At 44.9% G+C, this 20,986-nt stretch overlaps 1 protein-coding gene across 4 annotated transcripts in view; it reads right to left on the bottom strand.

Annotated features, from left to right (window-relative positions):
- The window catches only part of LOC138292875 (cAMP-dependent protein kinase catalytic subunit alpha), a 731,647-nt gene that overhangs the window by 175,175 nt on the left and 535,486 nt on the right, over positions 1-20,986 (bottom strand). For all 4 annotated transcript variants that reach the window (XM_069231720.1, XM_069231721.1, XM_069231719.1 and 1 more), the window contains one exon: positions 9,897-9,979. In XM_069231720.1, coding sequence (XP_069087821.1) covers positions 9,897-9,979 — 83 coding nt within the window. The remainder of the gene's footprint in view (positions 1-9,896; positions 9,980-20,986) is intronic.

Here is a 20,986-nt window from a genome sequence, read left to right as displayed (position 1 = left end):
AAAGTGAAAGAAGTATTCCTCTATTGTTGGCATTACTAAATTAAATTTTTGGGCAGCTCTTCTTATTAGTATGTGAAATGAGCAAAGATTATCTGGTGGGGAGTCCCTTGGAACCAGACTCGAAATCTGCTGCTCTCTTACCTCATGTTATTCATGATCAGGATTTTGACTATCCTCAAGAGAAGAATCTCTGTCATGACCAAAATTATCTTCTTCTTCATGATCTCAATCATAAGGTGTGTTATGTCCCATATTTTTTATGGTGATTCTGCTCGTTCGTCCCAGGAAGATTTGTCTGACGGGGCAGGGCATGTGACTGCCCAGCTGTTGGTGGTCAGGGTGTCAAATCTAGAGAAGGTGCTTGACGTGGGGCTACTGGTTTTGGCCAGAGGCAATCCTGTACAGAAGTTGTGCATCTATTTTCTTATGCCATGGAAAACTTCCATGTGCACTTGCACCATTTGAGGGGTAGAGGTCTGGGAAATCTACATTTCTTGGGATTCACCTGAGTAGCATGTTCTTGGTAGCATAAACATCTTCTAGCTCATTGTCCGAATTTTCTACAACAAAATTGATATCAAGGTTGTGTGGCCCTTCTGTTTCAGACACCGTTGAACACATTACTTACCTTCGGTAATGCCTTATTTTGGTAGAGACTATACCTGGCTGCAGATTCCTTACCTTAGAATTGTCTCCAGACGTCAGGCTGGATCGAAAAAACGTTTTTGTGAGCAGTACCGCTGCGCACTGGTAGATGGCGTCATCCTGACCCATGTGGTGTTGTCTGCTGCGCCAGAAGTAATCCATGAGGTGCCTATATAGACGTCAGTTTCTTTTACCGTCTTTCAATGCCAGAAGCGCATAGCAGTGAAGAACGCTGACCAATGGTGTAGAAAACAAGGGCGCTGAAATGGAACAGCCTTGTCCCTAGAAATCTGTTCGCAGAGTGGGGATGATGAGTGGGTTGGTAAGGAATCTACGCCTAAATATAGTCTCTACCAGATGAGGCGTTATTGAATGTAAGTAACTTATTAATTTGATATAGACTTGTAGCCGCAGATTCCTTACCTTAGAATTGCAATACCATTCCCAGAGGTGGTCTGAGGACCAATTTCACACAAGGAAGTCCTGCAAGACGAGGAGGGCAAAATGCCTATCCTGACTAACCTGACTGTCCAAGCAGCAGTATTTTGTAAACGTGTGCAGAGAAGTTCATGTTGCTACCTGGCAGATGTCAAGGACCAGAACTCTGCGTGCTAACTCAGTGGAAGGAGTCTTGGCTCTAGTGGAACAAGTACACGCACCCTCAAGGGGTTGCTTCTTGGCCAATGCGTAGCAGAGCTTGATGCAGAGTACAATCAAACTGGAGATGGTCTGCTTCTGCATGGCCCGTCTTTCTTCGCTCCGACATACCCCGCGAAGAGTTGGTCATCCAACCAGAACTCTTTTCTTCAATCAAGGTAGAACAACAAGGCTCTTTTTGGATCCAGATGGTGTAATTGCTCCTATTCCTTAGAAGGGTGTGGCAAAGCGTAAAATATAGGCAGAGAGATGGATTGGCCTACTTGAAGTGGAGTGACCACTTTTGGACAGAAGGAAGATCTTGTAGTTAGAGTAGGAAGCTGGCCTGGTGTGTGGTGAGCACCTAAGGTGCTATCAACTTATACCAGGTCCAGTTATCCCTTATTAGTGAGGTGTAGGCAGTGTCTAGGAAGCCAGGGCTCTCTAGAGGTAGCAGTGGATGAGCAGCCAAGACTTATCAAGAAGGCATACAAAGCTTATGCAATGCCACTATAGTCACACAGCACTTACACACATGGAAGAACCATACAGTGTTGCAAAAATAAAGGTTCTTTATTATGGTAACACAAATACTAAAATACTGTATAGAAAATACCCCAACTGGAGGTAAGTAAACACACTATTATATATACATTAGCAAACAGAAAATAGCACAGAAAGCAATAGGCATTGGTAAAAGCAATAGCAAACAGTGAGGGCCCCAGGGTAGAGCCAAACCATACACTAAAAAAGTGGAATGTGAAAGGCAATCCTCCACCCAAGGAAGTGGAATCAGTAGAGGGTTGCTGGAGGAAATAGGAACCCCAAGAGGTAAGTACCAGGGTGCCCCCAAGCGACCAGGAGAGAAGAGGTAAGTACCTGATTTTCCCCAAAACAAATAGGAGGACTTTGGAAGAGGACTGTGCAAGACCCAGACAAGACTGGAAGAAACCAAAGGTGGGTCCTGACAGAAGAGGACCTGCAAAGGAAGGGGACCAAGTCCAGTTCGAGTTGGAGAGTCTGGTGGTGGCAGGAGCCACTACCCACCCTTCTGTGGATGCAGGACCAGGTCGATGGTGGACAAAGAAAGTCAGCAGTACAGCACAGTAGCAGAGGAGGAGGTAGGGATTCCTTGGCATTGTCCACCCATGCGGCCTTTGGGGTAGCGTCTTCGGGTCTTTTTAGGGGTGCATGGGAACTTTATTCTAATTCTTTGGGCACAAACTCACTTCCAAGGAGATCACACCCAACTACTCATCTTGACATTCATGCATCCATTAATAAACCCACAGGGATAATCTCTAGGCCTATTAGGATCAGTACAAAGCAGAGCGAAATATATATGATCAATCTCTGCAAACTCCCTGGTGGTACCAAAGAATCACAGGATTCTTTAATCGATAAAGTTATCCATTAGCATCATAAAATTTGAAACTGTAGATCAATCCTAAGGGAGGATATACTAAAAGTTCACCATTACACTGATGCCAATTCAATTTTTGATTGGAAAGGCATATGGCTTGCGAGCTACGATCTTGTTGTTGGGCTTATGACCCTGGAACATAGACTTAGGCCAAGCAGTGTGATGAGCATAAAACTGAAGGTAAAACTGTTGGTAGAGTATGCCAGCATCCTGTAATTCCAATTCAAATAGGCTATCCTATTCTAAATATACTATACAAAGGGAAATTATTTTTTACCTTTTGTCAGTTCACTATTACATGAGGAAGGGGTCACCTACCCCGGAAATTTAACTGAACTATGTTTCTACCAGATAAATCATTACCGAAGGTAAGTAACATTCATCTGATAGAGACCTCTAGTTGAAGATTCCTTACCTTAGAATAGGTACCCAAGTAATACCATTCTCAGTGGTGGGCTGCGAACTAAGATCATATTAAAATATCCTGCAAGACTGAATGACCAAAGTACCCGCCTTTGTGGACCTGTCTGTCCGGGCAGTAATGTTTATAGAATGTGTGCAGAGATGCCCATGTTGCAGCCTGGCAGATATCTAGGACAGAAACTCTGCATGCTAACACTGTGGCACCAGCAGTTGCTCTGGTGGAGTGAGCTTGCAAGCCTTCAGGGGATTGGTTCTTTGCCAAAGCATAGCACATTTTGATGCAAAGTAGCACCCATCGTGAGATGGTATGCTCAGTAGCTCTGGTTACCATAGCCTCTGTGCCCAGTCCGGAGCCACAAGGATTACTTGGGCCCGGTCGTTCTTGATCTTCTTCAGAACTCTGGACAGAAGTGGTGTAGGTGGGAATGCGTAAAGGAGGCTTGAGTTCCACTCGAGATAAAAAGCGTAGCTGAGCGAGTGGTGACTTTGAAACTCCAAACCGCAAAAGAGCTGACATTGCACGGCCTCTGTGGAGGCGAACTGATCTAACCAAGGCTCTCCCCACTGCTGAAAGAGACCTTGCCACCTCCAGATGGAGACGTCATTTGTGATCGACTATGCATCAACGGCTGAGTTCATCTGCTCTGGCGTTCAGAGAGCCTGCCAGATGTTGAACCAGCAGGGTAATGTCCTGATGTGCCAGCCATGTCCAGCGGCGCACAGCCTCTTGACAAAGGGACCAGGACCCTACTCCGCCCTGTTTATTGCAGTATCCTATGGTTGTAGCGTTGTCTGTGAACACCTGCACCTCTTTCCCTTTAAGAAAGGGAAGATATGTGCTCAATGCAAGCCCGAATGCCCAGAGCTACAGAAGATTGATGTGGAGTCCAGACTCCACCGGAGACCAGAAACCTCTGATCTCTGCCTCTCCCATGTGGCTGCCCCATCCCAGGAGTGATGCGTCTGTCACTACTGTAAAATCCGTTGGGGAAGGGAGAGAGATGTGCCATTGACCCAATCCTGAATTGAAAGTCACCACAGCAGATCTTTCACAGTCCCCTCCTAGATCTGGACCATGTCGGAGAGACTCCCCTGATGCTGCACCCACTGGAACATCTAGTCCCACTACAGAACCCGCATATCCCATCTGGCATGTGTCACCAGCAGGATGCAGGAGGCCATGAGGCCCAGCAGCCTCAGAGTCATTCTCACCGAAACCCAGGATAGAGGCCGAAACATCAGAATCATAGCCTGAATATCCTGTACTCACTTTTTGGGAGGACAGGCCTGAAGCTGTACTGTGTCCAGAACAGACCCAATGAAAGGGAGCGTCTAACAGGAAGTCAGGTGGGAATTCGGCATGTTGATAGTGAACCCCACCATGCGCAGAATGTGCGCCGTAGTCTGAAGGTGGGAGACGACATTCTGGGCCGTGTCCGCCTTTAACAGCCAGTTGTCGAGGTAATGGAAGACTGAAACCCCTAACCTGCGCAGATGAGCCTCAACCACCGCCATCACTTTCGTGAACACTCGAGGGGCGCTGTGAATGCCGAAGGGGGGCACGGTAAATTGAAAGTGCTCATGACGTAGCACGAATCGCAGGTAGCGTCTGTGGGCAGGCAAGACAGGATATAGAAACAAGTGTCCTGCAAATCCAACGCTACCATCCAACCTCCTGGGTTCAAGGCAGACAGAAACTGAGCCAGAGTGAGCATTTTGAACTTCTCATTCTTGAGGAAGAGATTGAGGGCCCGAAGGTCTAGGAGAGAACGTAAGTCCTTGTCCTTTTTGGGCACCAGAAAGTATCTGGAATAACAACCATAACCTACTTCTGGCACGGGGACCCTCTCTATGGCTTCCTTGGCAAAGAGAGCCACAACTTCCTTGTGGAGAAGTACCAAATGATACTCGGGTAGGCAGCTGTAGGAAGGAGGCATGGCCGGAGGGACAGTCTCAAAGGGGAGGGAGTAGCCCCTTTGAACGATCTGCAAAGCCCACCTGTCTGTTGTGATGAAATCTCAGAGGGCAGGTAATGGAGAATCGTGCAGCCAAATGGTCTGAGATGGGGGTATGGACCAGGAAGGCTTTAAGGTTGCAGCAGGGGTGGAGGTTGACTGGGAAGACCTCTGGTTCCCTGTCCCACGAGCCCGTGGCATTCTGGGTCCCCGGCCATGCAGGGGCTGAGTGGCATGGTGGCTGGGAAAGGGACGCAACAGGGAGCCCCTTCCATGGCCACGAAAGGTGGATTGCTGTGGACGAAGGGCAGTCGAAAGGCCGAAGAACTGAGCTGTAGCCCGGGACTCCTTCAACCTCTCAAGCACCAAGTCTGCCTTGTCTCTGAAGAGATGGGTGCCATCAATGGGCATGTCCATAAGGGTCTGTTGGACATCCACCAAAAAAAACAGATGTCCTCAACCAGGCGTGGAGCCTCAATGCCACTGTTGACGCAACCAATCTACCCAGAGAGTCGGTCGTGTCCAGCCCACATCGAATAGTGAACTTCGCTGCATCTCTCCCATCAGGAACAGCTTGGGAGACGATAGCCGAGCCTCCTCCAGGATCTGCGGCAAGACTTGTGCAACCGTATCCCACAAGGAGTGGGTATAGTAGCCCAAAAGGCATGCAGTGTTCACTGACCGCAACGCCAGACTAGAGGAAGAAAACATCTTCTTCCCAAGTTGGTCCAGCCTCTTTGATTCCCTGTCCGGGGGAGCAGATGAGAATGCGCGTCAGCCACTCTACCGACCACCATTGAATAGGAGGCTTCCTCCGCCGTAGCTACGGTAGGAGGAGAAAGCATGTCAATGTCTGGAGAAAAAACCAGACCACTGGCCTCGCCCAATTCCTGTGCCCAGTCCATGTTAGGATTCAATGCCACTGTTGACGCAACCAATCTACCCAGAGAGTCGGTCGTGTCCAGCCCACATCGAATAGTGAACTTTGCTGCATCTCTCCTATCAGGAATAGCTTGGGAGACGATAGCCCGAGCCTCCTCAAGGATCTGCGGCAAGACTTGTGCAACCGTATCCCACAAGGAGTGGGTATAATAGCCCAAAAGGCATGCAGTGTTCACTGACCGCAACGCCAGACTAGAGGAAGAAAACATCTTCTTCCCAAGTTGGTCCAGCCTCTTTGATTCCCTGTCTGGGGGAGCGGATGAGAATGCGCGTCAGCCACTCTACCGACCACCACTGAATAGGAGGCTTCCTCCGCCGTAGCTACGGTAGGAGGAGAAAGCATGCCAGTGTCTGGAGAAATAACCAGACCACTGGCCTCGCCCAATTCCTGTGCCCAGTCCATGTTAGGATTCATAAGGGTCCAGCGACCCCTCCAATCCCTCCTCATATTAGTACCCATAGGAAAAAGGGTTCGATTCCGACCTGGGGTGAAGGCCCCATCGAAGTCGGAAGCGTGTTGGCGAAAGCCGGTCATCGGGAATTAGGATTGGGACAACGTTGATCGTGGGCCCAACCACTGATGGAAGCGTTGAGGACTTAGCTGGAGCCGGGGAAGGTCGTGATGGTACAACCGGTGCCGCGCGGATCCAGCGGGGCCCTTAGAGGCTGAAGCTGCCAGCGTGGAACCCTAAGGGCCCCCAGCTGAACCCCTAGACCCCTGAAGGCACTGAAGGGGGGTCGAACTACCCAAATATGAGAAGCATGGCCTCATAGAATTATTTTAGTTGGGCAGGGGTCGCTCTGGCTCCCCGAAACTTGGGGAGACGCAGAGCGGACCCAGAAGTAGGCTCTGCGGACTGAGGCCTAGAGCATTGACGCTTGTCCCGCCTCGCATCAGCCGAGCAACGGGGTGAAGTTGAAGAATGCCTAGCCTTCTTCGACGACTTCTTACCGGAGTGACCCGAAGACTTGGAGTACGAAGAGTGATGATGACTCCGCAAGCGGTCTCGAGAACTTCATCTTGAGCAAGACCGCTAGAAATGAAGAGCCGAGCGTCAGTCCAACATGAGTTTTAGGGACTGCTCCCTCAAAGCCTTTGGGTGCATGGGCCGTCACTCTGACCATGAGTTTGGCTCGTGGTTGCGCTCCAAACACCACAAACAGACCCGGTGCAGATCTGTCACCGACATCATGCGGTGACAGTTCTTGCATGGTTTGAACCCGGTCTTCTTGGACATCCTCGACGCACCAAAAGTCACCAAAAACTCAACAAAACTGTTGGAATTGGTAAAAAAACAACCAGGTTAGCTCTCTCGTGATCAGCAAGTGCGTGGAAAGAAAAGAACTGATGCCACTATGCAGAAGCAGCACTTATGTATGACTCCAATGTCATCACAGCAACCACAACGGCAATGACGATGCAGAGTCGACCAACGCCACATGACGGCGCGCAAGGGTACTGCTCAAAGAAAAATCTCTGGATCCAGTCTGACGCCTGGGGAAAATTCTGAGGTAAGGAATCTGCAATTAGAAGTCTCTATCTGATAGAAGTCAACAAAGTGTCAAAAAAAGTTTGTTAAAAAATGACCAGGGGTAGCTCTTCATCAGATCAGTGGCAACTGGCGCAGAAAGAAAAGAACGGATGATAGTAGCTGGGTGGCGCCTACATAGGCACCCCACACATTGCTTCCGGCGCGGACGACGCCACACAGAACGAAGCAATGCCTCCTATCAGCAAGCAGGGGGTACTACTCACGAAAAAGTTTCCAGACCCAGTTTGATGCCTGGAGATAATTCTAAGGTAAGGAGTCCGCAGCTAGAAGTATCTATCAGATAGACATCATATCATTATCAGAATATATCTGGTCTCTATCTGACTTCTGATCCAAGACCCTTTCAGTATGAGAGGATGACAGTTAAGAATTGTGTATGAGCTGATCTGGTGGTGTGGAGTAATTCTTGTTGGTGATACCAACTGAATTTGGGGCAGATAGACATTCTTGGCATTTGGGCAAAGCAATGGTAATTATGGTGATCTGCAACACTGCAGATGATGTTTTCAGCTTCTACTAGCGATAATATGGATGACATGACAGACTTTTTCCCTGGCACTTCAGACACTGGTTTGTCAGTCAAAGCCATTTCTGTGTTGTCGTTGAAGCCTTTGGTAACAGAGGCGGACTGATAGTCGGCAATGTATTCTTTGACGGTGGTCCCTTACTTGTCGACGATGCCTTTATCAACAATAGTGGTTTTCTGGTCGTCAATGACTACATTCTCAATGATGATGGCTTCATCAAGAAAGATGATTTCTTCAGTGACTGAGTCGTCTCTGGGAGCAGAGACATCGTTCATGTTTGATTGGGCTCTGGTGAGGGGTCCTTATTCCCTGCAAATTGTCTGCTCTTCCATTTTGACTCTGCTGATGACGAGATGGATGACAACGAGACTTGCACATTTGAAGCACTCATTGATTGTGACTTTTGTCGTCCCATTTTCAATTAATGTAATATTAGCCATAGTTGTATAGGGAGAAAGAAATGCCTTTGCCTTCTTTTTTTATGAAAAACTGCTGAAGTCACGTGTAACCAGACCACAACAATAAGTCTCTCCCTTTAAGCCTACCCTCCTACCCTGGTTTTGGTACTAAAAATCACACATATTTTGCAATTTTAGTGTTTGTGGCCAGATTTATGAAGGCAATAAGGGATGGTTTATTACCTGTAATTCCAGTTCTCTCTCAGGGGAATCTCCACTTTAGTCATAACCACTGACTAGTACCACAAGTAGGTGGGGCTATTCATTGCTTATGACTATCAATGGAGATCCCCTGAGAGAGAAATATATTTAGTGTGTTTGCCTATGAAAATCTTTCTGAACCCACACATTCAACATGGCCTTAAAAGTGTTTGGATGGGTGAGCTCTAGCGTGGTTTTTGCTCCTCAAAATATTAAAATCGTACCTCATGCTTTCAGGAAGATGAAGTAGCCACAACCTCTGGTGATTTTTTAGTTTCAGATTCCCTATCACCTGAAATAATTGGTAGAAAATGTGGCAGCTGGAGCATCTTGGGTATGTTGGAACCCTGAGCGTTTCCACTGGATTGCTATAGTTTGGGTCACATAATGAAGTGATTGGGCTAGAGATGCTGTTTGCTTTCAATATTCACTTGCACTACTGTTAAATTTGCTCTACTGGTATACTGCTGTACTAATAATGGCTATGAGGGTTCCCCCACCCTGACGTCATGAGATAATACAGGTATGTGAATCTACAAGTTAAGGCTTATTCCAATGAGGCCTTGGATTTCATCAAGAAGAGTGCAAATATAGACTGCTCTTGCCTGAGGCTGAAAGCCCCAGTCCAGAAATGGAGCCAGAGCTCCTTCTGGAAGGTGTATGTCCTGAAGCAAAATCCACCTCTTATAAAACACACTTTCAAGTGTCCTACACCTAAAGAGAAACATGATTTGGCGGTCTACAAACAAGGAAATGAACCATTAGTCGGAGACAGGAAGGGACTTATGCTCATAGTGCTTAACATTCAACACCAGCAGCTACAAATTTTGCTGAAGCCTGAAGACCCAAGGAAAAAAAGATGCAGCAGTTAATAAAGATCGGTCTTACTCCAGGTGACTAAGGAAATGACTGCAGAATGGTTAAAACCAGTAGCCATGCTAAAGTGAAGTAGAATATTTCATTTCAGTCAGATCTAGCCAACAACAGAACAACACAACTGACAAGAAAATCATACAAAAAAGCAAAAGGATGATAAACAATAGCAAGGAAGCACCAACTCAGAGAAACCCCCCTTTCCCCATGTAGTTGAAGCCGGAGAATGGCAGTGAATTCAGATTGGGATGACACTCTACCTGAACCTGCCGATCCGTCGTAAGTGGGAAAACATCTCTCCACCTGGTATGTATTCCATCACCATATAAAGGTTGGAGTTATCCTGCAGATAGACAAAACATTGACATTTTGAATACTGAACACATACAATGCATCCTGAACACCAAAGTGAGATCACTAACTTAAGGCCTGTGGCCATTAATGATTCCCGACCCATAATCACACCATGAGATCTATGACTAGAAAGGATAACCCAACCCTGTAAATTCTGTTCTCGATCTGTTGGTCTCTCAATTTCTTAAATATTTAGGGCATTCCTTGATTATCAATTAAATTAAATAAGAGCAGAAAAAACAGAGAGGAAGGTGAACTGAAACTATATGTGACTCTAGACTGTGCCCAGCCATCAAAATCCCTGCAAACACAGACACTCCTTTCTCTGTCTAGTTGGATAGCATAAACAAAAAGAACAAGTTACTTACCTTTGGTAACGCTTTTTCTGGTGGATACATTATCTACCTGTGGATTCCTCACCTAAAGAATTCTCCCCTCGCGCCAGCTTCAATAGAAAGTTTCTTCTAGCTCTGCACGTCGACGATGACGTCACAATTACCCGACTCCACGCGACGCCGTATAACGTCATCCAGGCAATAAGAAGCCCTCGTCGACGTGCAGACGTCAGTTATCACCATTTTTTACGTGCCTTAAAGGTGAACAGGTGAACATTGACCTCGAAGAGAACATAATCACATCAAATGAAGTGAAAACGCAACATTTATTACAATAAAAATAAACTAACAGCAATAACTGTTCCGTATGAAACCAAATATGTCAGTCAAATTCAATCATGTGTACTTGAATTATCAAAACCAGAGAAAGAAACACATATATACATGCTATAACTATATACATGAATCAGGCATATATATATATCCAATTCGAGGAATCAGTCCTAAAAAAGGGGTTACAATTCTGCCCATCTACTGATCTGGATTTAGTACAAACACGAATAGATTTTTACAAGTATATACGTAAAATTAAACTTGCAAAAACATTTGCAGAAGCAAAAATGAAAGAGAAAACTGACCCACTACCATATGAGTATGATTTAACTGTGGGAGATAAAGATACTCTGATGACTTTGGTGAACTTAGACCTAGGAGACAAACCAGTGGAAGCAAGTGATATAGTGAAACCTCTTGGGGCTGGCCTGACAGATAAAAGACCACCTTCCAAGTTTTACCCAGTTTTACCAGCAGGGAACAAAATAGACCTATTCGCGGAGATGGTCATTCATGATCTTTATAAAAAGAACTGGAATAAAAAAGTGGAGAATCTAACGATACCAGAGAAACAGGCGCTGCACAGACTTCAAATAGATACAATGGTGGAAATCAAACCTGCTGATAAAGGTGGAAACATCGTAATACAAAATAAACAGGATTATGTGAAAGAAGCCATGTGGCAATTGTTAGACAAAACATGTTATGCACATGCTATTGGGAACCCACTATTAAAATTGAAGGAGGAGATATATCTGTGTATTGTAAGGTGGGAAAATCTAGGTCTCATTGATCAAGTAGAGGACAAATACTTACAAGTGGAACATCCTATAATTCCAACAATATACTTTCTCCCTAAAATTCATAAAAACTTGCAACATCCACCAGGCAGACCAATAATATCAGCCAAAGCATCCTTATTAGAACCTATGTCAGAATATATTGATTTCTTCTTAGCACCTTTAGCAAGAAATTTGAACTCCTATTTGCGTGATACAGGAGACTTGTTGTTGCAACTGGAAGGCATACCCTGGCAAGATACCTACAAATTAGTAACGATGGATGTGGTCTCACTCTACACAAATATTGAACATCATGTAGGGATCCAGGCATGCCAATTTTTCCTTGACCAAAGGAATATAGGTTTTTATCAACATAATGAGATGCTGTTGGAAATGATCAACATTTGTTTAACGAATAATTATTTCCTGTTTAATCAACAACTATACCTGCAAATAAAGGGCACTGCAATGGGTTTTTCTTTCTCCCCAAACTTTGCTAATTTGACAATGGGTTGGTTTGAACAGCGAATAGCTTGGGCAGAAGAGAATGAGACTTATCAACAAAAAGTAGTGATCTGGCTGAGGTTCATTGATGACCTTTTTCTGATCTGGGATGGCACTGAGCTAGAATTTGATGAATATTTTAAGATTTTGAATTCTAATGTAGCAAAATTGAATTTCACCTATGACATCAGTGCAAAACGTGTGACTTTCCTTGATACAGAAATTTATGTCAAAGAGGGGACAATTCAAACCTCATTACATAGAAAAATAACAGCCACAAATTCTATACTACATGCTAATAGTTTTCACCCACCACGAACAAAGTGGAATATTCCTTATGGTGAATTCTTACGAATAAAGAAAATCTGTTCAGAACCAAAAGAGTGTGAGGAGCACTTAAAATTATCGGAGGAGAGATTCCTGGCAAGACAATACCCGAACAAATGTTTAGCTGTAGCAAAGAAACGTTTGAAACAATCATCAAGAGAACAACTAATGCATGGTGGTAACCAAGTTACTAAACATTCCAAACAACAGCAGTTGAGGTTTATAACTACATACTCTCAGAGTGCCACACAAGTTCGAAAAAATTTGGAGAGTCACTGGGCAATTTTACTTATGGACCCAACAGTGGGAGAAATTATGGGACAATACCCACAAATGACTTTTAGAAGAACAGCAAATCTAAGGGACAAATTAACACACAGTCATTTCCAAATAAGAAAAACAAACTGGTTACAGAAACCTGGTTTTTGGAAATGCAGTAGCTGTAAGGCATGTAAAATTGGTGTGAACAAGAAAGAGTACTCTACAAATACTGGCATGGAAAGAGTGTGACGTAAACATTTGAATTGCAAAAGTCGTTTAACAGTATATGTGATTGAGTGCCCTTGTGGGCTGAAATATATTGGCACTACTATTGTGAAACTAAAAAGCGAATTTTAGAACACATTCGAGCAACTATCAATACAGATAGGAGCTATGCAACGGCGAGACACATGGAACAAAAACATGATAGCAAGTGGGAACTCATGACATTTTATGCAATTGATCAGGTACCAAAACTGGAGCGCGGTGGTGATAGAGAAAATAAATTACGCCAGCTGGAATCCAGATATATACTGGATATCCGATCTCTCACTCCGTTAGGTTTAAACCAGGATGAAGAGTTATTTGTACACCTATAAGGGTTAAAAAAGCTTGCCATTTATCTAACTGAATTTCATCATTTTTAAGATGCTTCTCCTTGGGGGGTTTGTTTTGGCCTGTATGTTAGTAAAGAGAAAAGAGAAGAAAAGATTTTTCCATTTTTTTTTTATTGCTGAGGGAAGAATTATAGGTTTTTGCTTCACCCTTCATTTTCCCTTCACTTTCCCACCCGTCATACTCTCCTCCTCTCCCTCTCCCCCTCCCTCCCTCCCCTTGTTCTTTATTTCTCACCTCCTCTCTCTGTCTTTCTTAGTTATTATTATGATGGACATATACATATTTTTGGCGCTAAAAATAGAAGTTTATTGCAGTAATAACATCAAAATAGACTGACATCAGAGGTGTAGGATTAAGTGTGGGCCATTGTTAAAACAGATTTTTGGGGATTGTGCTATTATAGGCAAGAAATGAATATGATCCCTATTCTATTAATCAAAAATTAATGAGGCTCCATGCAGTATGTTTAAACACCTCTAGAACTGCTCTAATATTGTTTTTCAATCAATTTAAGAAACAAAATTTAAAATAATGCATGTTCAAATAATTTAATTTATTTGACGAGATGTTATAAACTACAGCTACCAGAAGACATAGCAAATGGGAAATTGAGGAGACAAACATCTCGGATTTTTGTAACAATATTATTGTTGGTTGAAGAACATTAGTAAAAAAAGTTTTTGTTTTTTCTTGCTAAAGTGTATATATTTTGTGATGTTAAGGAGCATTTTTTGATTTTTTGATGTTTGGGTGCAACTTTAGTAGTATTTTTTCTATTGAGTCTAGGTAGTGTATTTAAAGCGCTAAATGAGTACACAGGAAACACCTGTGAACAAGGTCCGGTGTGACCGAAACGCGTCAGGGGATTCCTGTCTTGTTTGTTTGTAATCCAACGAATGGAATAAAAGTTTAATTATTAATTGCACAACGACGGAGTGCGGTTCTTTTCTCTTGACAAAGTGAAAGAGAAATACCCTTTTTTTTAAATACGGACGTCCTGCCTTCAATCAGCACCACCGGTGAAATAAGTGCGCCACAACGCGCTTGTCAGGACATTTCTCCTCTTTTTATATATATATATATATATATATATATATATATATATATATATATATACAACAAAGATATCGAAAGAATTTGTGGCTGTGTATAGACGGTGCGCACTTCCAAGGTTTCTATTGTCCTGAATATTAAAAGTTCATGATGGTGTGTCTAATTAGACAGACGGGAGTGCTCAAATGGTAGTACACCCAGCCACAGGGTGCGGTAAGCTGTCATCTCAAAGATCACAGTCCATGTATGAGAAGAAAAAACCACGGCACATCCCAGGATCAAAGTGAGAACACTTAGGGGGTGATTCTCACCCTGGCGGGCGGCGGAGGCCGCCCGCCAGAGTTCCCCCCTCCAGAATACCGCACCGCGGTCATTAGACCGCTGCGGGTATTCTGGGTTTTACACTGGGCTGGCGGGCGACCGCCAAAAGGCCGCCCGCCAGCCCAGTGTAAAACAACCTTCCCACGAGGACGCCGGCTCCGAATGGAGCCGGCGGAGTGGGAAGGTGCGACGGGTGCAGTGGCACCGGTCGCGAATTTCACTGTCTGCAATGCAGACAGTGAAATTCATTGTGGGGCCCTCTTACGGGGGCCCCTGCAGTGCCCATGCCATTGGCATGGGCACTGCAGGGGCCCCCAGGGGCCCCACGACACCCCATACCGCCATCCTGTTCCTGGCGGGCGAACCGCCAGGAACAGGATGGCGGTATGGAGTGTTGACTTCTTGGATGTGACACTATACACGGTTGACAACCATATCTGCTCTAGGCTATTCAGGAAGGCCACAGCTTCAAACTCCATTCTACACGCTAGGAGTGCTCACCCACACTCCCAAATTAAAGCCATCCCATATGGGGAAGCAGTAAGGGTGAGACGCAACTGCCAGGAGGATCTGGAATTCTCTAGACAGTTAGACCTACTAGAGTATCGTTTTCTGAACAGAGGTTATTCAAATAAACTACTAAGTAATACACGGGAAAGAATCATGAAGATTAACAGGACATCCCTTTTTCAGAAGAAAAAAACACAGATACAGACGCATCATAAAAAGGCACTAGCATTCATAACCACCTACACATGTGCTAGCTCAGAAGTATTTAAGATTCTTAAGAAAAATTGGCACATCCTACTGTCTGATGAGTCTCAGGAAAGGTTTAAAGAACAGACCGGACATGATTAATCGCAGAGGCCGTACCCTGAGGGACAAATTGTGCCACAGTTATCTACCAATTGTCACCAATGCCAGCTGGTTACCCTCACCACCACCTGGGTTTTTATAAATGTGGTCATTGTAATGTTTGTGAATATGCTTTGGACAAAACTAAAAACTTCTGCCATAACACAAAAATAACGCACACCATAAAACATTTCATGAACTGTAACACCAAGTTCATTGTATATTGTATCATTTGTATATGCAAAACAATTTATGTCGGCAGCACCATTAGACCATTCAAAGAAAGAGTACAAGAACACATCCGGGCAATAAAAAACAATAACAAGGACTATCCTTTTGCTGTGCACTACAACTCAGCACACCCTTTACATGAGAAACTAGATATACACACACATGGCATTGCCACCCTGGGTAACTGTCCAAGGGGGGGCAATAAAACTCTCCTCCTAAGACAACTGGAGAGCAGATGGATAGTCAAACTGCGCTCTGTGGAGGAGGGGCTTAACTCTGATAAAGATCTCCATGTGTTTTTATAGACCACTACTTCTCATAACACCTTCACTGTCATTTATCACCTGTTCAACATATTGATCTATCTGCAGTATCCATATGAGGGACTTAATCGATGACATAGATCTTTTATGTTTTAAATAAGGAGCATTTAATCTGTTATGGTATTACAATAATGTTTGTAATGTGACTTGTGACTGTATTACTTAATCTACATGAACTGCAAATGTCCACAAACTCATCTTGTCACTACACGCTAGCGCAACTGTCGTGGCTCAAAGCATATTCTTGCTTATTGGCTCTGGGTTCCTGGCTGTTTACTCACAGTTGCTGATATTATTTATGAGATGTTATTGCTTAGATTTGTATGTCCTCTGCAGTCCTTTTCTTTGTGTAAATATTATACCTGTTTCAACTTTAAAACATCTTCCTTCCAAGTCTAAAACTGCAAAATTAGACATGCTCAGTATTTCTGTTTTGTGGACATACATCCCTGTTTCTAGCATTATGCTTACTGTTTATCATTGAACACATCGAAGTACACAACTGCCTTTGATGCATGCTTTCACGTGGTGCGGGGAACACGCTACATTTCTTATCATATATTCACCACCTACAACTCTATACGTTTTTTTCCCCTTTTTTTCAATATGCACACGTGCTTTTTCTTTCTCAGTTATTTACATCACTCTGGTTTTCCCTCGCTCCGTCCAAATATGGCGGCTCTATTCCGGCTTTTTACAGTCCGGTTTCTATTTCCACGCCCAGTTCGGCTTTTACTATAAACATCCGGTTTTTGGCTGGCGAACGTCTCTGGGACGACGCCATACACACACGGCTTCCATCCAACAAGGACACCTTGAAGGTAAGAATGCCTACCTTAGTTATTCTCCGCTTAATCCGCTGACGAGGGCAAACTGTGTTTATTTCCTCTCGTCCACTGCGCTTGCGTCCCTGTTAAATTTGTTAAACTATTTCGTCTCCAATTTGTTAAATTGTTTTCGTCTCCGCTCCTAAGGACGGCTGGACGCCACGGCATCCCGCCGCTCGGTCGCACTCTGTATTATCTCACAGAGCGTTCTCAAGGAGACTTTTCCAGATCTATTTGCATCCCTAAACGACTTTTAAGTAAGGAAAATTGTCCCTGTGACCTTATACTTATATTGACTTTGCACTCCGCCTGATATATATTTTTCGAGTTTACCTCAATAAGAATTCCTGCCTAGTTTTTTCTCCGCCAAATCTGCGGACGAGGTTAAATGATTTTTTTAAGTTCCTTTAGTCCCCAGCGCGTACGTCCGTTTTGAATTGTTTTAATTAAATCACTCCTTTTTCGCTCCTAACGGGCGGCCGGACGCCAGCAGTTTCCGCCGCTCTTTCACACTTTGTATTATTATACAGAGCGTTCTTGTGGAGGCCTTCTCAGGTCTATTTCATCCCCAACGGCTTGTGAACACTGGAATTTGTCCTTGTGACCTTATATTATATTGCTCTTCGCCTGGTGTTTCTCTAGCTCACCCCATATATATATATATTTTTCACCCTTCTTCCTCTTTTTCAGACTTACCATGGTCTCTGGAATCGAATCACATCTATACCACCACTTGTACACTTTGTTGTACAGTTCAGGATCCTTGGAATTTTATCAAGATTAACCATTTAGTTCATATACTACAAGGTATGCCCTTATATTTTCCCGCCCAAACGTACCATTTTTAGCTGCATATTTTTCTTCTTTTTTCTTTTATCCACTGTATCGCGCCGGTTGAGATCATAAATCGTTTGGAACATCGTGTCTTTTGTAGGCACCAATGGGTTTTTCTGCATGGTCTTTCTGTGTCCTGCTCTTTCTCCTGTGCACATGAGCACCAGCATGCTCTTTCCCATCCTGCCACCCACTGCCCTGTTACTAGTCAACCAACACATTGATAGATGGTGGCATCCTCCTCACTCGTACTCTAAATTAACTGGGCTTCTCGTTTCTATTCACTTTTTTCAATGATTTCTCACTTTCTAAAATCCATTCTGACTTCGATGCATTATTAAGTTTTGTGACTGATACATCCTTTTTTTATATACTTAGAGCCTTGAAAAAGTCAAGGATGACGAAACACGTGTCGGCTGTTTTTTCACAAACATTAAAAATTTGTACAGTGCTTCCATACTACGTATCCAGTGCATTTCATGATATCAGAGGATTTTTACCCTGATGTAACACTAAGGAATAAAGTGTTCTCACCTTGATCCTGGGATGTGCCATGGTTTTTTCTTCATATATATATATATATATATATATATATATATATATATATATATATATATATATATATATACATACATACATACATATACACACACACACACACACAAGACAATGGTGTGCTCACCCACGGATTTCGTGGAACGACCAGTCAGGCAACGGGGAGGCGGGTGGGACCGTAAGGAATCCACAGGTAGATAATGTATCCACCAGAAAAAGCGTTACTGAAGGTAAGTAACTTGTTCTTCTGATGGATACACCTACCTGTGGATTCCTCACCTAAAGAATAGAGTCCCAAAGCAGTACTACCTCCAGAGTTGGGTGCCTGAACGGTCAAACCAAGAAATCCTGCAGCACCGAGCGAGCAAAATGGCCATCCCTCCTAACCTCGGAATCTAAACAATAATGTTTGACAAAAGTATGGAGGGATGCCTAAGTTGCCGCCTTGCAGATGTCAACCACAGGAACACCTCTAGCTAAAGCCGAAGAAGCAGCCTTAGCTCTGGTTGAATGAGCACGAAGCCCCACAGGTGGTTCTTTCTTTGCTAAGGAATAACAAAGCTTGATACAGAGAATGACCCACCTGGATAGCGTTCTCTTGTGGACTGCTCTGCCTTTCCTCTTCCCCACGTATCCAACGAAGAGCTGATCATCTTGCCTGAACTCCATCGTCCTATTGACAAAGATCTCAATGCTCTTCGTGGATCCAGTGGGTGGAGCCTCTCTTCCTCCTTGGATGGATGAGGCGGAGGGTAAAAGGAAGAGAGAGTAGTAGACTGCCCCAAGTGAAAGGGTGTAACAACCTTCGGGAGGAAAGCCGCCTTGGTCCTTAACACCACTTTGTCTCTAAAGAAGGAAAGATATGGAGACTCTACACTAAGAGCCTGAAGCTCACTCACTCTTCTGGCCGATGTTATGGCTACCAGAAATACAGTCTCAAAGACCAGCAAACGCAAAGCACAAGAATGCATTGGTTCAAATGGCGATCCCATTAGAAATGTTAATACCAAGTTAAGATCCCACTGTGGCATAACAAACGGTGTGGGCAGAAACCTATTAGTGAGACCCTTAACGAACCTCAAAACAAGTGGAGATTTAAACAAGGAAGGTTGATCTGGGAGGCACAGAAAAGCCGACAGTGCTGATAAATAGCCCTTGACTGTGGCAACTGCACAACCCTTCTGTGCCAAGGAAAGAGCAAATAATAATATATCAGACAAGTGAGCCTTTAAGGGATCAATTCGGTTCTCTCCACACCAACGTACAAATATAGCCCATCTACTTGCATAGATCGATTTGGTGGAGTGTCGCCTGGCCGATAAAATAACATCCAACACTTACGGCGGGAGAGAAAAAGCACTCAGATTGCCCCGTTCAATCTCCGGGCATGAAGGTGCAGACTCTGGAGGTGGGGGTGTAGAATCTGCCTCGCGACTGCGAGAGGAAGTCCACCCTGTAAGGGAGATGGAGCGGAGGGCACAGAGAGAGTTGGAGGAGGTCTGTGTACCACACCCTTCTTGGCCAATCCGGGGCTATCAAGATGACATGGGCCCGTCTTGGCGGATCTTCCTCAGAACTCGAGGAATCAGGTATGGGAGGAAACGCGTAAAGCAACTGACCCTTCCAGGACATCTGAAATGCATCCCCCAAAGCTCCTTGCACTGGATACTGGAGGCTGCAAAATAAATGGCACTGCGCGTTCTCCTGAGTAGCAAACAGATCTATCTGCGGACACCCCCACATCTGGAAGATGTAAAGAACCAGATCCGGATGAAGACGCCACTCGTGGTCGACCGAGCTGCGGTGACTGAGAACATCCGCACGTACGTTCAGAACGTCGGCCAAATGATTTGCTACCAAGCAAATCTTGTGGTCCTGAAGCCAGGACCAGAGTCGAAGAGCTTCTCTGCAAAGAAGGTACGACCCCACTCCTCCCTGCTTGTTTATATACCACATTGCGGTACTGTTGTCCGTCAGGACCTGAACCGACTGGCCGCGAATGGAAGGGAGAAAGGCCTTGAGAGCCAGACGTACTGCCCGCAATTCCAACAGATTGATGTGAAACCTCTGTTCCACTGGAGACCAAAGGCCTTTGACCTCCAGGTCCCCAAGATGAGCTCCTCACCCTAGAGTGGAAGCATCCGTTACAACAGTCGCCACTGGCGGAGGCAGCGAGAACGGCCTTCCTTGCTTCAGGTTGCTGACCGCAGCCACCACTGAAGATCCACTGCAGTGTGTCTGGAGATCGTGATCGAATCCTCGAGATCCCCTTTGTGCTGAAACCACTGCCTGTGGACGCACCACTGAAGAGCCCTCATGTGCCAGCGTGCATGAGTGACCAGCAGTATGCAAGAAGCAAACAGACCGAGCAGACGAAGGACCTTGAGGACTGAAACTACCGCTCCATTTCGAAACATTGGAATCAACGCCTGAATCTCCTGAACCGGCTGGGGCGGAGGAAAGGCCCGATTCAACGTTGTGTCCAGTACTGCCCCAATGAACAGGAGGCGTTGCGAGGGCTCCAGGTGAGATTTGGGCACACTGATCGAAAAACCCAGGTCAAACAACTACTGAGTTGTCGACTGCAGGTGACGCCGCACGAGCCCTGGAGTCTTGGCTTTGATCAACCAATCGTCCAGATAGGGAAACACCGCTTCTGAGCTCTGCCGCAACCACCACCATCACCTTTGTGAAGACTCGAGGTGCTGAAGTAAGACCAATAGGGAGGACCGCAAACTGATAATGCTGCGACCCCACCACAAACCGGAGATACTTCCTGTGCGATTTGAGGATCTGAATATGGAAGTACCCATCCTTCAAATCGACAGACACAATCC

Source organism: Pleurodeles waltl, chromosome 4_2, assembly GCF_031143425.1.
Source record: "Pleurodeles waltl isolate 20211129_DDA chromosome 4_2, aPleWal1.hap1.20221129, whole genome shotgun sequence".
In the NCBI taxonomy this organism is placed as follows: domain Eukaryota; kingdom Metazoa; phylum Chordata; class Amphibia; order Caudata; family Salamandridae; genus Pleurodeles; species Pleurodeles waltl.
The sequence above is the reverse complement of the archived record's forward strand: the minus strand, read 5'-3'. Positions and strand labels throughout refer to the sequence as shown.